The sequence below is a fragment of the Sapajus apella genome, unplaced genomic scaffold (genome assembly GCF_009761245.1).
Source record: "Sapajus apella isolate SASKATOON/1434 unplaced genomic scaffold, GSC_monkey_1.0 scaffold14, whole genome shotgun sequence".
In the NCBI taxonomy this organism is placed as follows: Eukaryota; Metazoa; Chordata; class Mammalia; order Primates; family Cebidae; genus Sapajus; species Sapajus apella.
In genome coordinates this window covers 27241986-27261721 of record NW_022436954.1, presented here as the reverse complement: position 1 = coordinate 27261721, position 19736 = coordinate 27241986, and the positions used below count along the sequence as shown (strand labels likewise).

Sequence of the window (19736 nt, the reverse complement as noted above, 5' to 3'; positions counted from 1 at the left end):
ATTTTATATTTAATCTCTAGGAAAATAAAATTATTTAAAATAAAAATTTATTAAATTTTTATTTATTTATTTAAAGTTATTTAAAATTAAAATTTATTAAAATAAAATTATTTTATTTTCCTAGAGATTAAATATAAAATCTAAATTCATTTCATGTATGTACGGAAATGTTGAAAGCTATAGTTAAAAAATACTAGAGAAAAAATATGTTGAAAGCTATAGTTAAAAAATTCTAGAGAACAATCAAATTGTAGCGATAACAATACATTTTCCTTGTTCTACAAATATAATTTTCCATCTCAGTATTTGATATTTATTACAGAAGTATTTATATTCTTTGACTCCTGTTGAACAGCTACTTAAAGTGGAAATGGCTTCAGCAGCTCTTCTGAGCACTAAACAGGATTTTTAGATACATTCTGGAAATATAGGTAACATCTTTCTTTCAAATATAGGTAACATATTTCTCTCAAATAGATTATGGCACCGTACTGAATATGACTTGCCTAAGGAAATAGAGTCCCCATAGAATTCAAACTTTAACTACTTGATTTGGATACCAATCACTCTATCAGACTCTATCAGCCTCCCTACTTTCTTTTCTCTTTGCTTTTTTTTTTTTAGGCATGGTCTCACTCTGTCACTTAGGCTGGAGTGTAGTGGCACAATCTCGGCTCACGGCAACCTCTATCCCCCAGGGTCAAGTGATCCTCCCACCTCAGGCTCCTGAGTAGCTGGGACCACAGGCACACGCCAGCTAATTTTTGTATTTTTAGTAGAGATGGGGTTTCACCATGGTGCCCAGGTTGATCTTGAACTCCTAAGGTCAAGCTGTTCACCTTGGCTTCCTAAAGTGCTGGGATTACAGGTGTAAGTCACCACAACTGACTCCTAGTTTCTTTTTTTATGAATAATTTCAACTTTTATTTTAGATTCAGTGGGTAGACGTGCAGAATTGTTACCTGAATATATTGCATGATGGTGACCCTTGGGATACAATGGATACTGTCACACGAGCATTGATCATAATATCAGCTAGTTAGTTTTCAACCCTTGCCACCTTTTCTCTCTCCTCCTCTAATAGATTCCCTGTTTTCCCTAAAACCATTTATTCTAAGACACAGGCTCATCCCTATAAAACAGTCTCTGTGCAATGCAACGATGCTTTTTATCCTCCTTTCCTTTTTTTAAAGTTTCGGGATACATGTGAAGGACGCGCAGGTTTCTTACATAGGTAAACGTGTGCCACGGTGGTTTGCTGCACCTATCAACCCATCGTCTAGGTATTAAGCCCCACATGCATTAGCTATTTATCCTGATGCTCTCCCTCTCCCCACAACCCCACCACCGACAGACTCCAGTGCATGTTATTACTATTCCTGTGTCCATGTGTTCTCGTCATTCAGCTCCTACTTGTGAGTGAGAACATGCAGTGTTTTGTTTTCTGTTCCTGCATTAGTCTGCTGAGGATAATGGCTTCTAGCTTCATCCGTGTCCCTGCAATGGATATGATCTTGTTCCGTTTTATGGCTGCATGGTGCTCCGTGGCGTATTATGTATCATATTTTCTTTATCCAGTCTATCACTGATGGGAATTTGGGTTGATTCCATGTCTTTGCTATTGTGAGTAGTACTGCAATGAACATACATGTGCATGCATCTTTATAGTAGAATAATTCATATTCCTTTGGGTATATACCCAGTAATGGGATTGCTGGGTCAAATGGTATTTCTGGTTCTAGGTCTTTGAGGAATTGTCACGCTATTTTCCACAATGCTTGAACTAATTTACCAACATTGTAAAAGTGTTCCTATTTCTCCACAGCCTTTGCAGCATCTGCTGTTTCTTGACTTTTAAATGCTCGCCATTATGACTGGTGTGAGATGGTATCTCATTGTGGTTTTTATTTGCATCTAATGATCAGTGATGTTGAGCCTTTTTCATATGTTTGTTGGCTGTATAAATGTCTCTAAAATTCATAACGAACCAAAAAAGAGCCCATATATAGCCAAGACAATTCTAAGCAAAAAGAACAAAGCTGGAGGCATCATGCTAACTGACTTCAAATTATACTACGAGGTTATAGTAACCAAAACAGCATGGTCCTGGTACAAAACCAGTATCTTTGAGAAGTGTCTATGTCCATGGCCCCTTTTTAATGGGATTGGGTTTTTTTTCTTGTAAAGTTGTTTAATTTCCTTGTAGACTCTGAATATTAGACCTCTGTCAGATTAATAAGTTGGAAAAATTTTCTCCCATTCTGCAGGTTGTGTGTTTGCTCTGATGATAGTTTCTTTTGCTGTGCAAAAGCTCTTTCATTTAATTAGATCCAATTAGTAAATTTTTATTTTTGTTGCAATTGCTTTTGAAATTTTTGTCATGAAATCTCTGCCTGTGCCTTTGGTCTATGTGGTATTCCCTAGATTTTCTTCTAAGGTTTTTATAGTTTTGGGTTTTACATTTAAGTCATTATTCCATCTTGAGTTAATTTTTGTATAAAGTGTAAGGAAAGGGTCCAGTTTCAATTTTCTGCATATGGCTAGCCAGTTCTCCCAGCATCATTTATTAAATAGGGAATCTTTTCCTCATTGCTTGCTTTTGTCAGGTTTGTTGAAGATCAGATGATTGTAGATGTGTGTTCTTATTTCTGAGGTCTCTGTTATGTTCCGTTGGTCTATATGTCTATCTTTGTACCAGTGCCATGCTGTTTTGGTTACTGTAGCCTTGTACAGTTTGAAGTCAGTTAGTGTGATGCCTCCAGCTTCATTCTTTTTGCTTAGGACTGTCTTGACTATATGGGCTCTTTTTTTGGTTCCTTATGAATTTTAAAGTAGTTTTGTTTAATCCTGTGAAGAATGTCAACGGCAGTTTAATGGGAATAGCATTGAATCTATAAATTACTTTGGGCAGTATGGCCATTTTCACAATATTGATTTCTCCTATTCATGAGCATAGAATGTTTTTCCATGTGTTTGTGTCCTCTCTGATTTCCTTAAGCAGTGGTTTGTAGGTCTCCTTGAAGAGGTCCTTCATTTCCCTTGTTAGCTGTATTCCTAGGTATTTTATTCTCTTTGTAGCAATTGTGAATGGGAGTTCATTCATGATTTGACTCTCTCCTTATCTGTTGTTGGTGTATAGGAATGCATGTGATTTTTGCACATTGATTTTGTGTCCTGAGACTTTGCTGAAGTTGCTTATCAGCTTAAGAAGTTTTTGGGCTGAGATGATCGAGTTTTCTAGATATAGGATTATGCCATCCACAAACGAAAACAATTCAACTTCCTCTCTTCCCGTTTGAATATGCTTTATTTATTTTTCTTGCCTGATTTCCCTGGTCAGAACTTCCAGTACTATGTAGAATAGGAGTGGTGAGAAAGGGCATTTTTGTCTTGTGCCAGTTTTCAATGGGAATGCTTCCAGCTTTTGCCCATTCAGTATGATATTGGCTGTGGGTTTGTCATAAATGGCTCTTATTTTGAGGTATGTTCCTTCAACACCTAGTTTATTGAGAGTTTTTAACAGGAAGGGATGTTGAATTTTATCAAATGCCTTTTCAGTGCTTATTTAGATAATCATGTGTTTTTTGTCTTTAGTTCTGTTTATGTGATGAATTATGTTTATTTATTTGCATATGTTGAACCAGCCTTGCATCCTGAGAATGAAGCCAACTTGATCATAGTGGATAAGCTTTTTGATGTGCTGCTGGATTTGGTTTGCCAGTATTTTATTGAGGATTTTTGTATTGATGTTTATCAGGGATATTGGACTGAAGTTTTGGTTTTTTGTTGCATTTCTGCCAGGTTTTGTTTTCAGGATGATGCTCGCCTCATAAAATAAGTCAGGGAGAAGTCCTCCTTTTCCACTGTTTTGAATAGTTTCAGAAGAAATGGTACCAGCTCCTCTTTGTACCTCTGGTAAAATTCAGCTATAAATCTATCTGGTCCTGGGCTTCTTTTGGTTGGTAGGCTATTTATTACTGCCTTGATTTCAGAACTACTTATCGGTCTATTCAGGGATTCTGATTCTTCCTGGTTCAGTCCTGGGAGGATGTATGTGTCCACAAATTTATCCATTTATTCTAGATTTTCTAGTTTATTTGCATAGAGTTGTTCATAGTATTATCTGATGTTTGTTTGTATTTCTGTGGGGTTAGTGGCACTATCCCCATTGTGTCTATTTGATTCTTTATTCTCTCTTTCCTTCTTTATTAATCTAGCTATCTGTTTTATTTATTTATTTATTCCAAAAAGCCATCTCCTGGATTTGTTGATTTTTTGAAGGGTTTGTGTGTGTGTCTCTATCTCCTTCAGTTCTGCTCTGATCTTGGTTATTTCTGGTCTTCTGCTAGTTTTGGGGTTTGTTTGTTCTTGGTTCTCTAGTTCTTTTAGTTGTGATGTTAGGATATCAATTTGAGATTTTTGTAGCTTTTTGATGTGGGCATTTAGTGCTATAAATTTCTCTCTTAACATTGCTTTAGCTGCATCCCCATGATTCTGGTATGTTGTATCTTTGTTCTCATTAGTTTCAAAGAACTTCTTGATTTCTGCCTTAATTTCATTATTTACCCAGGAGTCAATCAGGAGCGGGTTGTTCAACTTCCATATAATTGTGTGGTTGAGTTAGTTTCTTAATCTTGAGTTCTACTTTAATTGTGTTGTGGTCTGAGAGACTGTTTGTTATGATTTCAGTTATCTTGCATTTGCTGAGAAGTGTTTTACTTCCAATTATGTGATCAGTTTTAGAATAAGTCCTATGTCATGCCAAGAAGAATGTTTATTCTTTTGTTTTTGGGTGGAGAGTTCTGTAGATATCTATCAGGTTCACTTGATCCAGAGCAGAGTTCAAGTCCTGAATATCTTTGTTAATTTTCTGCCTTGATGATCTGTCTAATATTGCCAATGAGGTGTTAAAGTCTCCAACTATTTGTGTATGGGAGTCTAAGTCTCTTTTTAGATCTCTAAGAACTTGTTTTATGAGTCTCGGTGCTCCTATTGGGTGCATATATGTTTAGGATAGTTAGCTCTTCTTGTTTAATTGAACCCTTTATGATTATGAAATGCCTTTATCTTTTTTGATTTTGTTGGTTTAAAGTCTGTTTTGCCAGAAACTAGGATTGTAGCCCCTGCTTTTTTCTACTTTCTATTTGCTTGGTAAATATTCCTCCATCCCTTTATTTTGAGCCTATGTGTGTCTCTGCACGTGAGATGGGTCTCTTGAATACAGCACACCAATTGGTCTGGACTTTTTATCCAGCTTGCCATTCTGTGTCTTTTAATTGGGGCATTTATCCTATTTACATTTAAGATTAATATTGTTATGTGTACATTTTGTCCTGTCATCGTGTTGCTGGCTAGTTATTTTGCAGACTTGTTAATGTAGTTGTTTCATAGTGTCATTGGTCTATGCACTTCAGTGTGTTTTTGTAGTGGCTGGTAACAGTGTTTCCCTATTCAGTGCTTCCTTCAGGAGCACTTGCAAGGGAGGCCTGGTGGTAACAAATTCCCCCAGCATTTGCTTGTCTGAAAAGGATTTTATTTCTCCTTTGCTTATGAAGCTTAGTTTGGCCAGATATGAAATTCTGGGTTGGAAATTATTTCCTTTAAGAATGTTAAATATTGCCTCCCAGTCTCTTTTGGCTTGTAGATTTCTGCTGAGAGATCCACTGTTATTCTGATGGCCTTCCCTTTGTAGGTGACCTTGCCTTTCTCTCTGGCTTCCCTTAACATTTTTTCCTTCATTTCAACCTTGGGAAATCTGATTATGTGTCCTGGGGTTGATCGTCTTTTGGAGAATCTTGCTGGGGTTCTCTGGATTTCCTGAATTTGAATGTTGGCCTGTTTTTCTAGGTTGGGGAAGTGATGACATCCTGAAGTATGTTTTCTAGTGTGATTCCATTCTCCCCATCTCTTTCAGGTACCCCAATCAGTTGCAGGTTTGGTCTTTTTGTATTATCCCATAGTTCTTGGAGGTTTGGTTTGTTCCTTTTCATTTTTTTTTTCTTCTCTAATCTTGTCTGCCTGTCATATTTCAGCAGGATAGTTTTCATGTTCTGACATTCTCTCCTCCACTGGGTCTCTTCAGCTATTGATACTTGTGGCTGCATTGTGAAGTTCTTGTGTTGGGTTTTCAGCTCCATAAGGTCATTCATGTTCCTCTCTAAAATGGTTATTCTGGTTAACAGCTCCTGTAGTGTTTTCTCATTATTCTTAGCTTCTCTGCATTGGGTTAGAACTTACTCCTTTAGCTCAGCAAATTTATTATTACTCACCTTTTGAAGCCTACTTCTGTCAATTCACCCATCTCAGCCTCAGTCCAGTTCTGTGCCCTTTCCAGAGAGGTACTGCAATCATTTGGAAGAGAAGAGACACTCTGGCTTTTTAAATTTTTAGCACTTTTGCATTGATTTTTTTTCTCATCTTCATGGCTTTATCTACCTTCAATCTTTAGGCTGCTGACATTTGGGTGGGATTTTTGTGGGGTCTTTTTTGTTGATGTTGTTGTTGCTTTCTGTTTTCTTTTAACAGCCACGCCCCTCTTCTGCAGGGCTGCTGCAGTTTGCTGGAGGCCCACTCCAGACTCTATTCACCTGGGTCCCTCCTGCACCTGGAGGTATCACTAGTAGAGCCTGCAGAACAGCAAAGATGGCTGCCTGCTTCTTCCTCCGGGAGCTCTGTCCCATAGGGGCACTAACATGATGCCAGCCAGAACTCTCCTGTCTGAGGTGTCTGGCAACCCCTGTTGGCAGGTCCCACCCAGTCAGGAGGCACGAGATCAGGGACCTGCTTAATGAAGCACTCTGGCTGCCCTTTGGTAGAGCAGGTACACTGCAATGGGGGGAATCCCACTCATCTGGACTACCGGACACCTCAGAGCCAGCAAGCAGGAAAGACTAAGTCTGTTGAACAGGAAATCACGACCGCCTCCCTGCAGGGGCTCTTTCCCAGGAAGACTGGGGCTCTGCCCATAAACCCCTGGCTGGAGTTGCTGGAATTCCTGCAGGGAGGCCCCACCCGCTGAGGAGGAATGGATCCAGATCCCACCTAAAGAAGCAGTCTGGTCACAATCTGCCACAACCACTGTGTTGTGCTGTGAGGAATTATTTTCAGTTCAAACTGCCCAATCTTTCTAGACCAGCAGGGAAAAATGGCCAACTGAAACCACAGTGATGGCTGCCTCCCCTCCCCCTGGGAACTTGGTCATCTTAGGCAGTGTCCAGCCTGCTGCCACTGGTCACAACCCAAGCAGCCTCTGAGAAACTGCATAGCTCTGTGCTTGAGACCCAAGGCCCTGGTGATGTGGGCTAATGAGGGGCTCTCCTGATTCATCGGTTACACAGATCCATGGCAAAAGTATAGTTTCCCTGGCAGGGTAGCACAATCATTCACCCACTTCCTTTGGCTGGGGTGGGAGTTTGCCTTACCCCATGTGGCTCCTGGGTGGGCCATCGCTCCACTCTGCTTTTCCTCACTCTTCATAGGTCATGCCAACTACCTAGTCAGTCTCAATGTGAGAACCTAGATACCTCAGCTGAAGGTGCAGGATTCACTCGCCGTTTTCATTTTTCTCAGTGGGAGCCGCAGACCAGAGCTGCTTCTAATCAGCCATCTTGGCTTCCACAATCATGCATTTGATAGGCTTTCTTTCCTGTAACTGTCCCAATTACCTTCCAAGCAACTTACTTGCTTGCCTCCAGGCAAAAAAAAAAAAAAAAAAAAAAATCTCCATTCAGATAATACCTCTGAAATATTTGTGAATTTAAAATAACTAACTTTCCTATGTACAACCTGGCAAGTCTGTAACAATTAGCCAAATCACTGGTTTGTCTACTCTAAGACTGTCCATAGACTATATGGAAGTTGATCTCAATGATACTCTGTATGCTTTTGAACTATGTAATATCAGCAATTTATCTGGCAGATGAATCCAAAACCTCATTTTATTAATAAGTATAAAAAAGGGACCCCACTGAGGAAGCTGTTAAAAACTACTGTGATGGTATAAAAAGGGCAATGTGTTTCTTCATGCTTCAAGTGGACTCAGAAAACTCCAGTGCTTATATTTTCAGAAATGCCTCCATGACGTGGGAGGAAAAGGCAGATAAAGCAATCCATGTTGCTTCACTGATGGTGCTAGTTTCTAATAGCTCAGACTCATTTATTCTGAAAATTGAGCTTACGAAGTACCCACTGGGGCTCACAGATGAAAATCTTCTCAAAAATATAATGTGTTATGCCTAAAAGTTTTATAAAATGGAACTTGTTGCAAACATAAACTTTGGGAGATTTCATTTTAAAATCTGTATTACTTATTTCTAACATAATTCAAATCTGAAACTGAGGGCCTGAATTTCCACATAACAATAATCAACTGGAGTTGAAAAGTGTCTTTGCTTAAAAGGAAGCCCTATTCTTCACAACCTCCAAGGGCTGCCTGGTTCTAGCAGACATGTGAATCTGTAGCCAATTCGCTTACTAAAGGGCTATAATTTGTGTAATTTAAGTGGAGCTCCCCATCGATTTTGACCATTGCTAGACAGAGCTCAGGGCCAAGAAAGATTGAGTGATATTTAAGACCAGCCTTGGAATGCTGAGAGAAAATGAACTTTACTCTAACCACATCTGCTGCAGCAGAGGATAAGAAATACATTCTATTGTTGGTTTTGACAGGTAAGCCTGATAGTTGGGTTTTTCTGCCCTTGGAAGGAAGTGCTTTCATGGTCGAGTAGGCTCCCACCCCATTACTTTCCAAATGCAGGGTTCTAATGGCTCACACCCCTGCTATATTTAACATGGATTTAAGTAGCAGAAATTTTAGAGGGTTTTGAGCCCTTGAAAGTAACAGAGATTTAGAACAATTTAGATCCTTTGTTTATTTTACTGAGCAAGCTTTGAAAGAAAACTTAAAGAGAAACTGAACCAGGACATACAAACACCTCTGCCCAAGGAATATAGCTATATTTCCATAATGCTTAGATGTGTATTCTTTTATAATCTGGCATTTCTGAAATCAGATTACATATGATGTGTACTTTTCATGTAGTATTTTCTTCCTCACAAACCCAGAAAAGCTACAATCAAATCAATGGTGCAACTTTAACTTGATGAGATCTTAGGATGAAGAACTATCAGAATTATTATTTGGTTTTAAGTTATTGCTTATGGAATGTCATCAGGATAGAGCCAAGTGATGCTTCTGAGTTAGGATTCAGTAAAAGGTACAAAGTGCCAAATGGGTGTGTCCCCCTCAGCATTTATATGTTGAAATCCGAATCCCCAATATCATGGTATTAAGATGTTGGGCCTTTGGGAGTAGATTAGGTCATGAGGGTGGAGCCCTCAAGAATGAGATTAGTGCCCTTATTAAAAAAGAACCCAGAGAGCTTTCCCACCCTCCTTCTGACACATGAGGATATAGTAAGAAGTTGAAGCAAGCCCTCACCAAACAACGAATCTTCTGGCACCTTGATCTTGGACTTCCCAGCCTCCAGAACTGTGAGAAATAAATGTTTGTTGTTTAAGTCACCCAGTCTATGGTATTCTCTTGTAGCAGCCCAAAATGACTAAGACAGAAGGCAAGACTGAAAATCAAGAGAAATGCAGACAATAGAAACACATTTATAAAGAATACAGATAATGTTATCTGATACTACTTAAAAATAACTATGCTGAATATGTTCAAAGAAATAAAAGACAAGATTGAGCAAAAGACTGGAAACCTTAAAAAAATAAACAAAGGAAAAATATGAAATGGAAAAGTATAATGGCAGGAATTTAAAGCTCAGTAGATAAGTTTAATAGCAAATCAGATACCACTGAAGAGTATTAATAACCTAAAAGATGGCTTAAAAAACTCAGAATGAAGCAAAAAGAGACAAAAAGATTTAAAATGTATGGGAAAAAAATAAGGAACATAGGAGATACAGTGAGGAGGTTAAATAATAAATATAATTAGTATCCAAGAAAGAGAAGGGAGTAAAAATAGAGTACAAATAATATGCAAATAAATAATAGCTAAAAATTTTTCCCATACTGATGAAAGACATCAACCTACAGATTCAAAAAGTTCAAAGCCAGATAAATATCAAGCAGCCAAGGATTGGAGGGGGAAACTAGAACATACTTTAAAATAATTACAGTTATTATCTCTGGTTTATAATATTAAAAATAAATTTTACTTCTTTATAATTTTTCTGAAGTTTTATAATCAGAAAGTGTGATCCTGAAAGTTTGTTATTTTTGTTGTTTCTGGAGTTTTTAAGTACATATTAAGAAAAGTGACTTGGGTCTTCCCCACCAAGTGTCTAAATCTAGCATTATTCAGTCTTTCAAGCCTATTTTTATGTGTTCCCATAGTCTTACCACTCTGTACAAATCTCTTTAATGTCTTGCATAATCACAGAGTAATATAATTTTCTAGAAAATTATTTAAATACACTTATTCACTAGACTCTGATGGAAAAAGAAGGGCCTTCAGGATCAGAAAACTCCAGTGCTTATATTTGGGTTCAGATAATCATTTGGTTCCCCAGTGTCCAGAGCAAGCACATAGTAAGGGTTCAATAACTATTTGTTGGTGGGTGGAAGGGATAAAGGGGGAAATCTATTAATTCTTCCACTTAATGAACTAGGGTCTCAAAAAATTACATAAACTCTAAAGCCTTGCTTTACTCATCTATAAAACAGGATAACACTTGCCTGTGTGGGCTGGTTCTGAGAAGTAATTGAAACAGCACGGTTTCCTTTTCCCTTACTTGCCTTTGTTCACAAAGCACCCAACTGCCTTTAAATGCCAATTTCCCAAATACATCTTAAAGAAAACTCCACAGAGAAATATAAAGGCCCATTGTTGGGCCTATTCAAACATAATGCAATATTCCAGTCCATTTTCTGGGCTTCTGTTAGTGCCTGTGGAAACGCTGGGTTTCCATACCTTATTCCAAGGTGTTGATCAGACTTCTGGGTGCCAACCACAGTGTCTGTACATTCGTATCTTTTAATCCTGCACAATAAAGCCTTCAAATTGCATCCTACATCCAACAACCACTGAGTATTATTCTCTCTTATCTCTCATTTATTTTCTGTACTTCCCAAAGCCACACTCTCTCTCATGATGCTTTTGAAGTGAATTCTAAGACTTGCTCTCCCAGTTTAGACATCTACCTGGTGGGTAGATAGGCCATCTGCACCTCATCAGAGCTCCTCCCTAGGGTCAGATTTCAAAACGATCTTTTTTTTTTTTTCTTTTTCTTTCTTTTTTTTTTCCCTATTCATTCTCTTTTCAGAAACCTTTGTATCTCCCCGTTGAACAGATTTATGATTCTTTCCTATTTGGGTTTTTAATAAATGTTTCATTTATCTTCAGTGGGATGGGTTTATTGGTGCAAAGCCAAATGAGAATTTAAAATATTTGCATTTCTGGCCTGAAGGAGCTTCAAGGTCCTGCTTCACTAAGTGAAATCTTCTTTGATTAATAATAAATAACACATCGTCCTGCAACTTTCAGGACTCATCCTGGAGAGAGAAACATACTAGGTTTAGCATGCCTTTACATGCTATTGCATGAAAAAAAAATAGTAATCAAAGGTGCATTTCTCTGGGATATTGTTTCAGATTGGGTAGATGACGAGGTCAAGAGATCAAGACCATCCTGGTCAACATGGTGAAACCCTGTCTCTACTAAAAATACAAAAAATTAGCTGATCATGGTGGCGAGTGCCTGTAATCCCAGGTGCTCAGGAGGCTGAGGCAGGAGAATTGCCTGCACCCAGGAGGCGGAGGTTGTGGTGAGCCGAGATCATGCCATTGCACTCCAGCCTGGGTAACAAGAGCGAAACTCCATCTCAAAAAAAAAAAAAGATAAATATTTAAAGAAAGACATTCCATATTTTTGTTTTCTTTTTTCCTTCAGGCAACTGTATGAGGTGGTTCACTGTCATGCCACTTTACAGAAGCATATGTGATGGCTTTGGGATGGCTCTATAGTGAACACCCAAGTCTCCCAGATTCCTTTGCCAGCTCAAGGTACCCATTCCTCAACTTCAACATGAGTGCTTTGCAGCTGAGAGCTGGCACTTGCAATCTTCAGAGGACTGCCTTTGGGCATAGCCACCACCCTGCACTTCATATGTGCACTTCCTATGAGCTGAAAAATACCTAGGAGATTTTTGTCCCCCTCATGCCCACCCCAGGGTTGCCTGTAAGCAATGACTAATGGGTATGGAAGTTTACAAGCCCAAATAGTGTTGTTCCTGGAAGTGTAAATTACACTCCTCAGAGCCACAGGAGATCGGGTTGAGTCTGGGAGTTCGGTTGAAAACCCTCTTGCTTGATTCCATCCCCATTCTTATCTTGCTTCCCCAACTCTCTTACTGGTTGATCCTGAGAGCGCTTCCTTCCATAACTCAGTTGGACCCAAGTACATGACTCAGGGTCTGCGTATGACGAAAACTAACCTAAGACAATTCTGCTGTTTTCTTAGCCCTGGACATCAAGGTCCATCATTCCTTCCCTCAGTCTCACTCCTGTAAGTGATGATACCACAAGGAGGCAGTTGTCTTAGCCTGGGCATCAAGCCCTGCATGCAGCACTCTTGGGTGGTGAAAAAATCTTGGGGAGTATGATTGGCCAAGCAAGTAGAGGATCTCCAACCTCCACAAATAACACTCAGCTCAGGCTCCAGGCCAGTCCCACATGAGCCAAGATATTGTACCTGAAAGAATTAGGTAGTTTAAGGCATTGGGCTTTCCTAATTAAACAGTGTGGACCTAAAATCTGCCATGAGATGGATCCTTCTGATGATTTGGTGCTGTCTATATAAAGCAAGTAAACTTTTTATGAATCTGGGGTGCAGAGGAGGCCCCAACAATGACAGTGACTGCCTTTTTCATGAGCCTGAATTACAGGTCTGAGAGATTTCAGTGGATTCAAGGCAAGTAAAGTGACATCCTTTTCTCACCTATCTGATTGTCATACTCGACATAAAAGCACCTGAGATGACCAGGTCCATAAATTCTGTAGAAAGTGAGCATGATGATGGAGATATCAGGGAATAGCTATATCAGGACAATGTGGAGTTATTTGCAGGAAAAGTCGTTCCTCAATGCACACTCATGACACCTATTTTCTATGCCCTCCAGTCAAATCAGTAATATTAAATGTGTGAAAAGGAAGTTCACACTCTTCATTCCTAACCTAGGAGTGGATGCCCCCTCCATATCCTGTGATAAATACAAAACTCAGGGGTAGATCCCAGCTGTGGTGAGACAACAGACTTCTTCTTTCATTTATTGCTATCCACCAGTATATGCCTGTCTATAATGAATGAATGAATCTTGAATTTTCATATGAATATATGTCTTTTCCTTTTGCTTAAGTCTCCAAGCCATAAGTTCAAATTTGGAGATGAGAGCTACAGGAAGCCCCTAGAAGCCAAAGAGTTCAAGCATTGCTTTGCCTTTCAGAAGTCCAGCATGTCACACAGTATGATGAAGTGTTATTGACTATTGATTTGATTCATTTTCTTGAATCTTCACACATTTAATGAATGCCTCCTCTGTGACTGCTGAATAACGCATTAGAAGATGATTTTCTGTATGTTTGATACAAAATTTTTTTATTTAAACCCTGAGATAGAAGTGATGCCAGTTCAAGCTATTCTACTAAAGTGCTTTATGCTTCTCAAGGCACTCTCCAGCCTCACTTAAACACTCACCAAAAATAAAAATAAAAATAAAAATAAAAAGATTTGGGGTTGTCCTTCCACTTGCTTATTCCCCAGAGCAGATTTTTACCCAACACAGTCTTTTTCTTTTCTTTTTTTTTTTTAAATATGGAACGCTTCACGAATTTGCGTGTCATCCTTGCGCAGGGGCCATGCTAATCTTCTCTGTATCGTTCCAATTTTAGTATATGTGCTGAAGAGAGTTAATAGTTTAACTAGTACTTGAAGGGATGTCACTGCAGGAAATTCAGTTTTACTTCTTTGGGCCAACTCAGCTCATTCTGATCAGAAAAAGAGAAAGACAGAGAGCAAGAGTGGGGAGAATAAAATATATAATTTTTTTTCACTTGCATCAATTCTTCCTAAGTTACTAGAGCCTTTCTTAACTTTGCTTCTAAAATTACATCAGAGGATAAGCCATGAACCAAGGAATCAGTAAAGATAAACATGGGTACTTAGATGAATTTGAATGGGGTGTGAGGTCTTAATAAATACTAGCCAATCCCAGAAGTTGATGGTAGTCTAGATTGCAACAAAGATTTCATAAGGTGCAATTAATTGAAGTGGGTTCATACCACTTAGTCTGCTGTGCTGTCTGAAGGGAAATGTCTTAATCTACACGTAGAATGCTGAGTTAAATGGAACCAAATTCTAATTTAAATGCTTCTGCAGAGAATAATCATTGGAGATTTGTTGGAATTGGAGCTCCCAGTTTTATCCTATTTGTGTTCTCCCTGTGGTACGAGGCAGAACTGTTGATGCAGAGGTCACCATTTAACCAGGGCACATTTGTGTAGTTAATGCAGTATGGACAGTTGATCAGGGCATAATTAGAAGAGATGATACAATTAGAAGAGACCCAGAGACACTTCTTTATGATGGGAACAGCTAGTTTCCAACCACTGTTTGAAAATGCTGCATGGCAGAGTTTGAACAAACCCTTCATAAGATTCCAAATTCTCTGGGAAGTATTATTGTCTGTCTCTACAAATATCACTGTAGTCTCTACTCACTCCCATGACCTTACAAAGGACTAGGTTTGCTCTCACGCACAGAAAGAGCTTGTGCATTCACACACGTGTGTGTACAGAATATCAATTCCTAGATCTAACATTATTTTTTAAATCAGCAATCCAGATGATTCATATTTTGAGTATCCTTCAGATAATGCAATCCTACAACATCTGTTATTCAGCATTGATCAAAAGCTTATCTAATAGTTTAGAGAAACAACCAGATGGTGATCTACCTGACTGTGGTAGTTAATTTTACGTGTCAACTAGACTGGATCATGAAATGCCAGATATCTGGTTAAGCATTGTATCTGGGCATGTCTGTGAGGGCATTTCTGGAAGAGACTCGTGTTTGAATTGGTAGAATGAGCAAAAAGGATTGCTCTCCCACAATGCGGACAGGCATCATCTGACCTGTTGATGGCCAAAACAGAGTGAAAAGGTGCAGAAAGGGATAATTTGTGTTATCTCTCTGCATGAATGCTTGAGCTGGGGCATCCATTTCTGTCTTCAGCACTCTTTGTTCTTAGGCCTTCAGATGCTGACTGAGGTCTACGTTATTGGTTCTCCAGTCTTCAAATTACACTACTAGCTTTCCTAGTTTCCAGCTTATAGACAGCATATCATGGGACTTCTCAGCCTCCATGCTTGTGTGAACCAATACTTCATGTGTGTGTGTGTGTGTGTGTGTGTGTGTGTGTGTATTTATGTGTGTGTGTAAATACATACACATGCACATATATAAATTCTATTCATTCCGTTTCTTTAGAGAACCATGACTAATACAAAGCTTTAGACCTCTATTAAGTTAGCTCCTCAAAGAAACACCTTCATGAAGTGTCTTGGGTTGAGTTCTTCCAGAAGCTGCCTATGAGACAAGGCTTTGAGTGCAAGTAGATTATTTAGGTGACAGTGTTAGGAAGAACCAACAGTGGAGTGAGGGAAATGAGACAAGGATTAGTATAAATGAGAAGGGAGATAAGACTGCATTATCAAGCAGGTTACCACTGGGGGTAACTGAGGCTGAATGTTGTTTAGAAACTCTGGGAAACAGTATGGAGCATGCCTCATCTTTATCCTAATCACAGAGGAAGGGATATGAGTTATTAACTACCAATTGCCATTAATCATTTGCCAAAGGATGATGAGATTAACATTAACTTCTCATACCTCCCATTTGCCCACCCATAAGGGTTTGTGGGCCCTGAGAGCCAGAGGAAGCCTCAGATAGGGCGGAAGGGGATGAAAGTGCAAGACATTTGGGTTGACATGCACAGAAATGGTGTACGTATGATGAAGTTCAGCTACCTTTTCATTTTCAGGAAAGGGAGAATGATCTACCTTTTAGAAAGATAGAATATTTAAAAATTAACATTTCTATAATTTACAAAACTGAAGTGAACATTTTCTCAGCACCCACCCCTAGATAAGGGGAGGAAAGGAGTGGATGTTAGAATAAAATCAGCAATGATTGCATCTCCAGATGAATGTGTGTTCACTTTCTTTTAATCTCCATCCCATCTAATACTCTATTTTTTATTATTCTTGTTCAGCTGCTACATTATTTTATTTTACTTTACTTATTGTTTGTTCCCTGCTTGCTTTCAGAGTTTGCAGTGATTTAAAAAGCTATACATTAAAAACATGCATTTCTTTTTTGCAGATGTTATGTTAATGAAATATTTATGATTGCCAGATACCACCCTAGCTAAAAACCAAGTCAGACACGATACTATTCCGTTTCTTTAGTAAGAGCTGGGTTTTGGAGCTATCAGATTATCTGAGAGTTCCAGTAAAGGAAACAGATCCAAAGTCAGCAAAATTTATGACTGTCATCTAACTTGCAGTGAGGGCCAGGGATGGAGGGACATTTGCCTCAATTCTTAGCATACTCTTAACGTCTTCCCATTCTCACTTGTCACCAAAATCAAGGAAACAACTTGTGACAGAATTTTGGTTCTGTTTAGAAAAGGCATTAACTTCTCATCAGGGCATTGTTCATCCTGGAAATCCGAGTTGACACAAGGTCAACTCCTAGAGACAACCATCACATGGCCTCTCTTCTCTTCCTCACTTCTTCCTGTTCAGCTTATATGTGAGTTTTTTGTCTCTGGACCAAACCAAATATTTTTTACTCCCAGGAAGGTCTTCACCAACCAGGAACAATGACACCAACTGGTGATGTAATCCCCACTGAAAACTCTTTTTATCCCTTTCCAGCCAATGGAATTCTTCCCCCTTGATGTTTTCCAGCCCTCTGTGGGTGTGAATGAGAAATTCTCATTCTCACTCTATGTGAAATTATGCTTGGATTGCACACACTGTTATTTTTTCATCCGGCAGCAATTTAAAGGCTGAGGCTTACAATTAGCTATTTGATCTTAATCAGTATTGTCCTTGGCCATGGTACACTATGTCTTTCGGATACCACTTTTCCGGTGTTTGGATGGCCTATTTAATTAGACAGCTGAAACTGCCTGTGCCTAAGAGACAGGTCAACTTGGAAATTTTTTGAAAAGTCCGGGTAATTTTGTTTCTTCTTCAAAGTCAACCTGACACATTCCCATTTGGTAGAGTAGATGGGTAACCTATGTATGCATTGGAAACTTCACCATCCTCTACTGAATCTGCTTGGTAGAATTAGTTTTCTTGGGGCTTCCCCAAATCTCAGAGGATTTCTACTTCAGCTCCTTGGGGGTGGGTAATAACTCTAAACTACTTGGGGAAACGCTCTCCAGTGATATTCACAGCGAACTTCTCAAACTATGAGAAACATTTGCTAGGAAAAATGGCCTGAGCTGAGCAATTCTGTTCTGTTTCGCCTTAGGGATGAAGTGAATGACCTTACAGAAGAGTCCTGGGGTGCTAAGTACATTTGAGTCCTAGGAGATCCCACCCAGTTCCTGGCATACTAGAAGCATGTAGCAATTTTCATCATCACCATCACTATTACCAAAAGCCTTACTAGAAGAAGTTGTAGCTGGAAACTGCATGGCATGTAACATTCTCCTAAGGACTAGAAAAGGGCTAAGATTGGGATTGTTTTATAGCTTTGTCAAAAGGGGAGGAAAATATATACTGTATAGCTCTGCCTTATTTCCCCAGTGCCTGGTACCTAGTAGACACTCAAAAAATGTTTAGTTGGATAAATGTGCAAAATGCAGATGATCAAAGTATCTGCTACATGGGAACATTGAAAAAATAAATGGACCACATCACATAAAGCACAGAGCCTGGCCTATATTAAGGATAGAGAGAATGACTATTGTTTAAGAATACCTTGCATTTTGCAAAGAGGAAGCTTTCATTTTCTGACACAGTAGGAGGGACATGTAGTTAATGCCCGACAAGGGGAGGGATAGGTGGTAAATGTCCCACAAGGCAGATGACTTTAAGGAAAAGTGGGGCTCTATAACCACTGCCAACAGGCTGGTGTCTGCCGTGGGCCCCATAATGTCAGGGGTGCTTGTTTCCAACAGAAGTTAATTGTGCTATACTCTCGCTGTTCTTATATATTCTTTGCACCCTCCTCCCTCAACCCTCAGTAGGCAGACAGTCCAGCCCAGTTCTAATGAATTACCTCTTAACCCAGCACCAAAATACAATCTGCCTCCCACATTAAGTCTGGTCTCAGTGACCTCATCTGCCAAAGCAAAACCCAAAAGGGCCTTGGCAAGAAGCAGACAGGTACAAGCAAAGCCTTAGCAAAGCAATGGTGCATCTGGCCCTTTCAACAGTGATGCTTGCTCTGTTCCCAGCTCTTGGAGGTAGTCTTGCTGCAGCATTGTTTATGTGGCCTCACCTTGGTATTTGGCTGTAACCTTGGTATTTGGCTAGAATGCCGTCCATCTGAAGTAATTGCTGAGTAGACAAATGCACCCCTTTTGTGACAACCCACAAGCCTCTTGCCCTGCATGAGACATAGCAATGTTTTGGTCAAGAGGCTACAAGGCCTATGGAGCCCAGTAGAGTTCGTACTAAGATTTCACCTGGGCTAGGTAGACCCAGGCTCACCTAATAAGGATTGATCTAAAAGAAACCTTTTCCCCCAAGTTAAACACACACACACACACACACACACACCCCTTGACAACCATACAAGGGGAAGTTTCTACTATGCTCAGTGATAGCTTTTGTTTTTTGGCTCTAAATACAAATGGGATGGCATCCCTCTGAATACACCAAGAAGGACATCAGAGACTCATTTTATATTAGAGAGGGTGAGTAGATGAGAGACCCAGGTAATGTGTAAGAAGACAGTGGCCTACTAGCTAATGGTCTTCCTGGGCTCCTCCAGTCTCCAAAGGCTCTGGGCTATCAAGTGCATTGGGTAATAGCTGTGGATTCCTTGGGATTGTTCTCCATGGAATTAGCCTTATACCCTTCTAACCCTCTCAAGATAGATTGGTCCTTTTATTTCTCCCTGTCCCTTTAACTGTTACTCTGGAGTCTTATCTCCAAAATGACCACCAGGGGACTGATACAGCCCACCCTAAATGAGTGACTACTAAAACCCCATGAGAAAAAGGGATGCTGACCAGATAACATGATGCTTTGAGCACTCTGCTCTGGAGTGTCCGAATCTAGTTCCTTCCCAACATTTTGCTATTTATCATTTCTAACAGCCCCCTCTTGAAGTTGTCCAGGTTACAAAGCCTCACTGTTCAACATGCCTAATGTGGGTGTCTTTTCTTGGGATCCAGTATTTCTTTATGACAATGACACTGGTAACACTTTCTTGTCCTTTTAAAACCAGATCTTTCTTGCCTGTATGCTGGTGCTTAGTGGTAGCAATATTTAGTGTTTAGTAATGGTTTGGGGAGGTTTGTAAAGGAATCTTAGAAAGTCTTGGGAGAGTTTTCTTAAACGCTGGGACTTTCAGAAAGTTATGTCATAATTGTCTAGATGGTAAAAACTAGTGTTGTGGCCCTAGCCCCTTATCCAGTAATCCTCTACTTTCTGCCATACTTTTAAATGGCTTTAATGTGGAATCAGAAACAGTG

General features: G+C 39.5%; 1 protein-coding gene and 1 non-coding gene across 3 annotated transcripts in view; both read right to left on the bottom strand.

The window, feature by feature from the left end:
- PAMR1 (peptidase domain containing associated with muscle regeneration 1) overlaps window positions 1-19736 on the bottom strand; it is a 96916-nt gene that overhangs the window by 10604 nt on the left and 66576 nt on the right. Inside the window, exon 7 of one of the 2 annotated variants that reach the window (XM_032283560.1) lies at window positions 9440-9490. The exons of the other annotated variant lie outside the window; for it this stretch is intronic. Within the exon in view, the coding sequence (XP_032139451.1) occupies window positions 9440-9490 (51 nt within the window). The remainder of the gene's footprint in view (window positions 1-9439; window positions 9491-19736) is intronic. 2 annotated transcript variants of the gene reach the window in all.
- On the bottom strand, window positions 13823-13926 carry LOC116555249. The gene has a single exon (XR_004270448.1). It is a non-coding gene; the product is annotated as a U6 spliceosomal RNA (small nuclear RNA).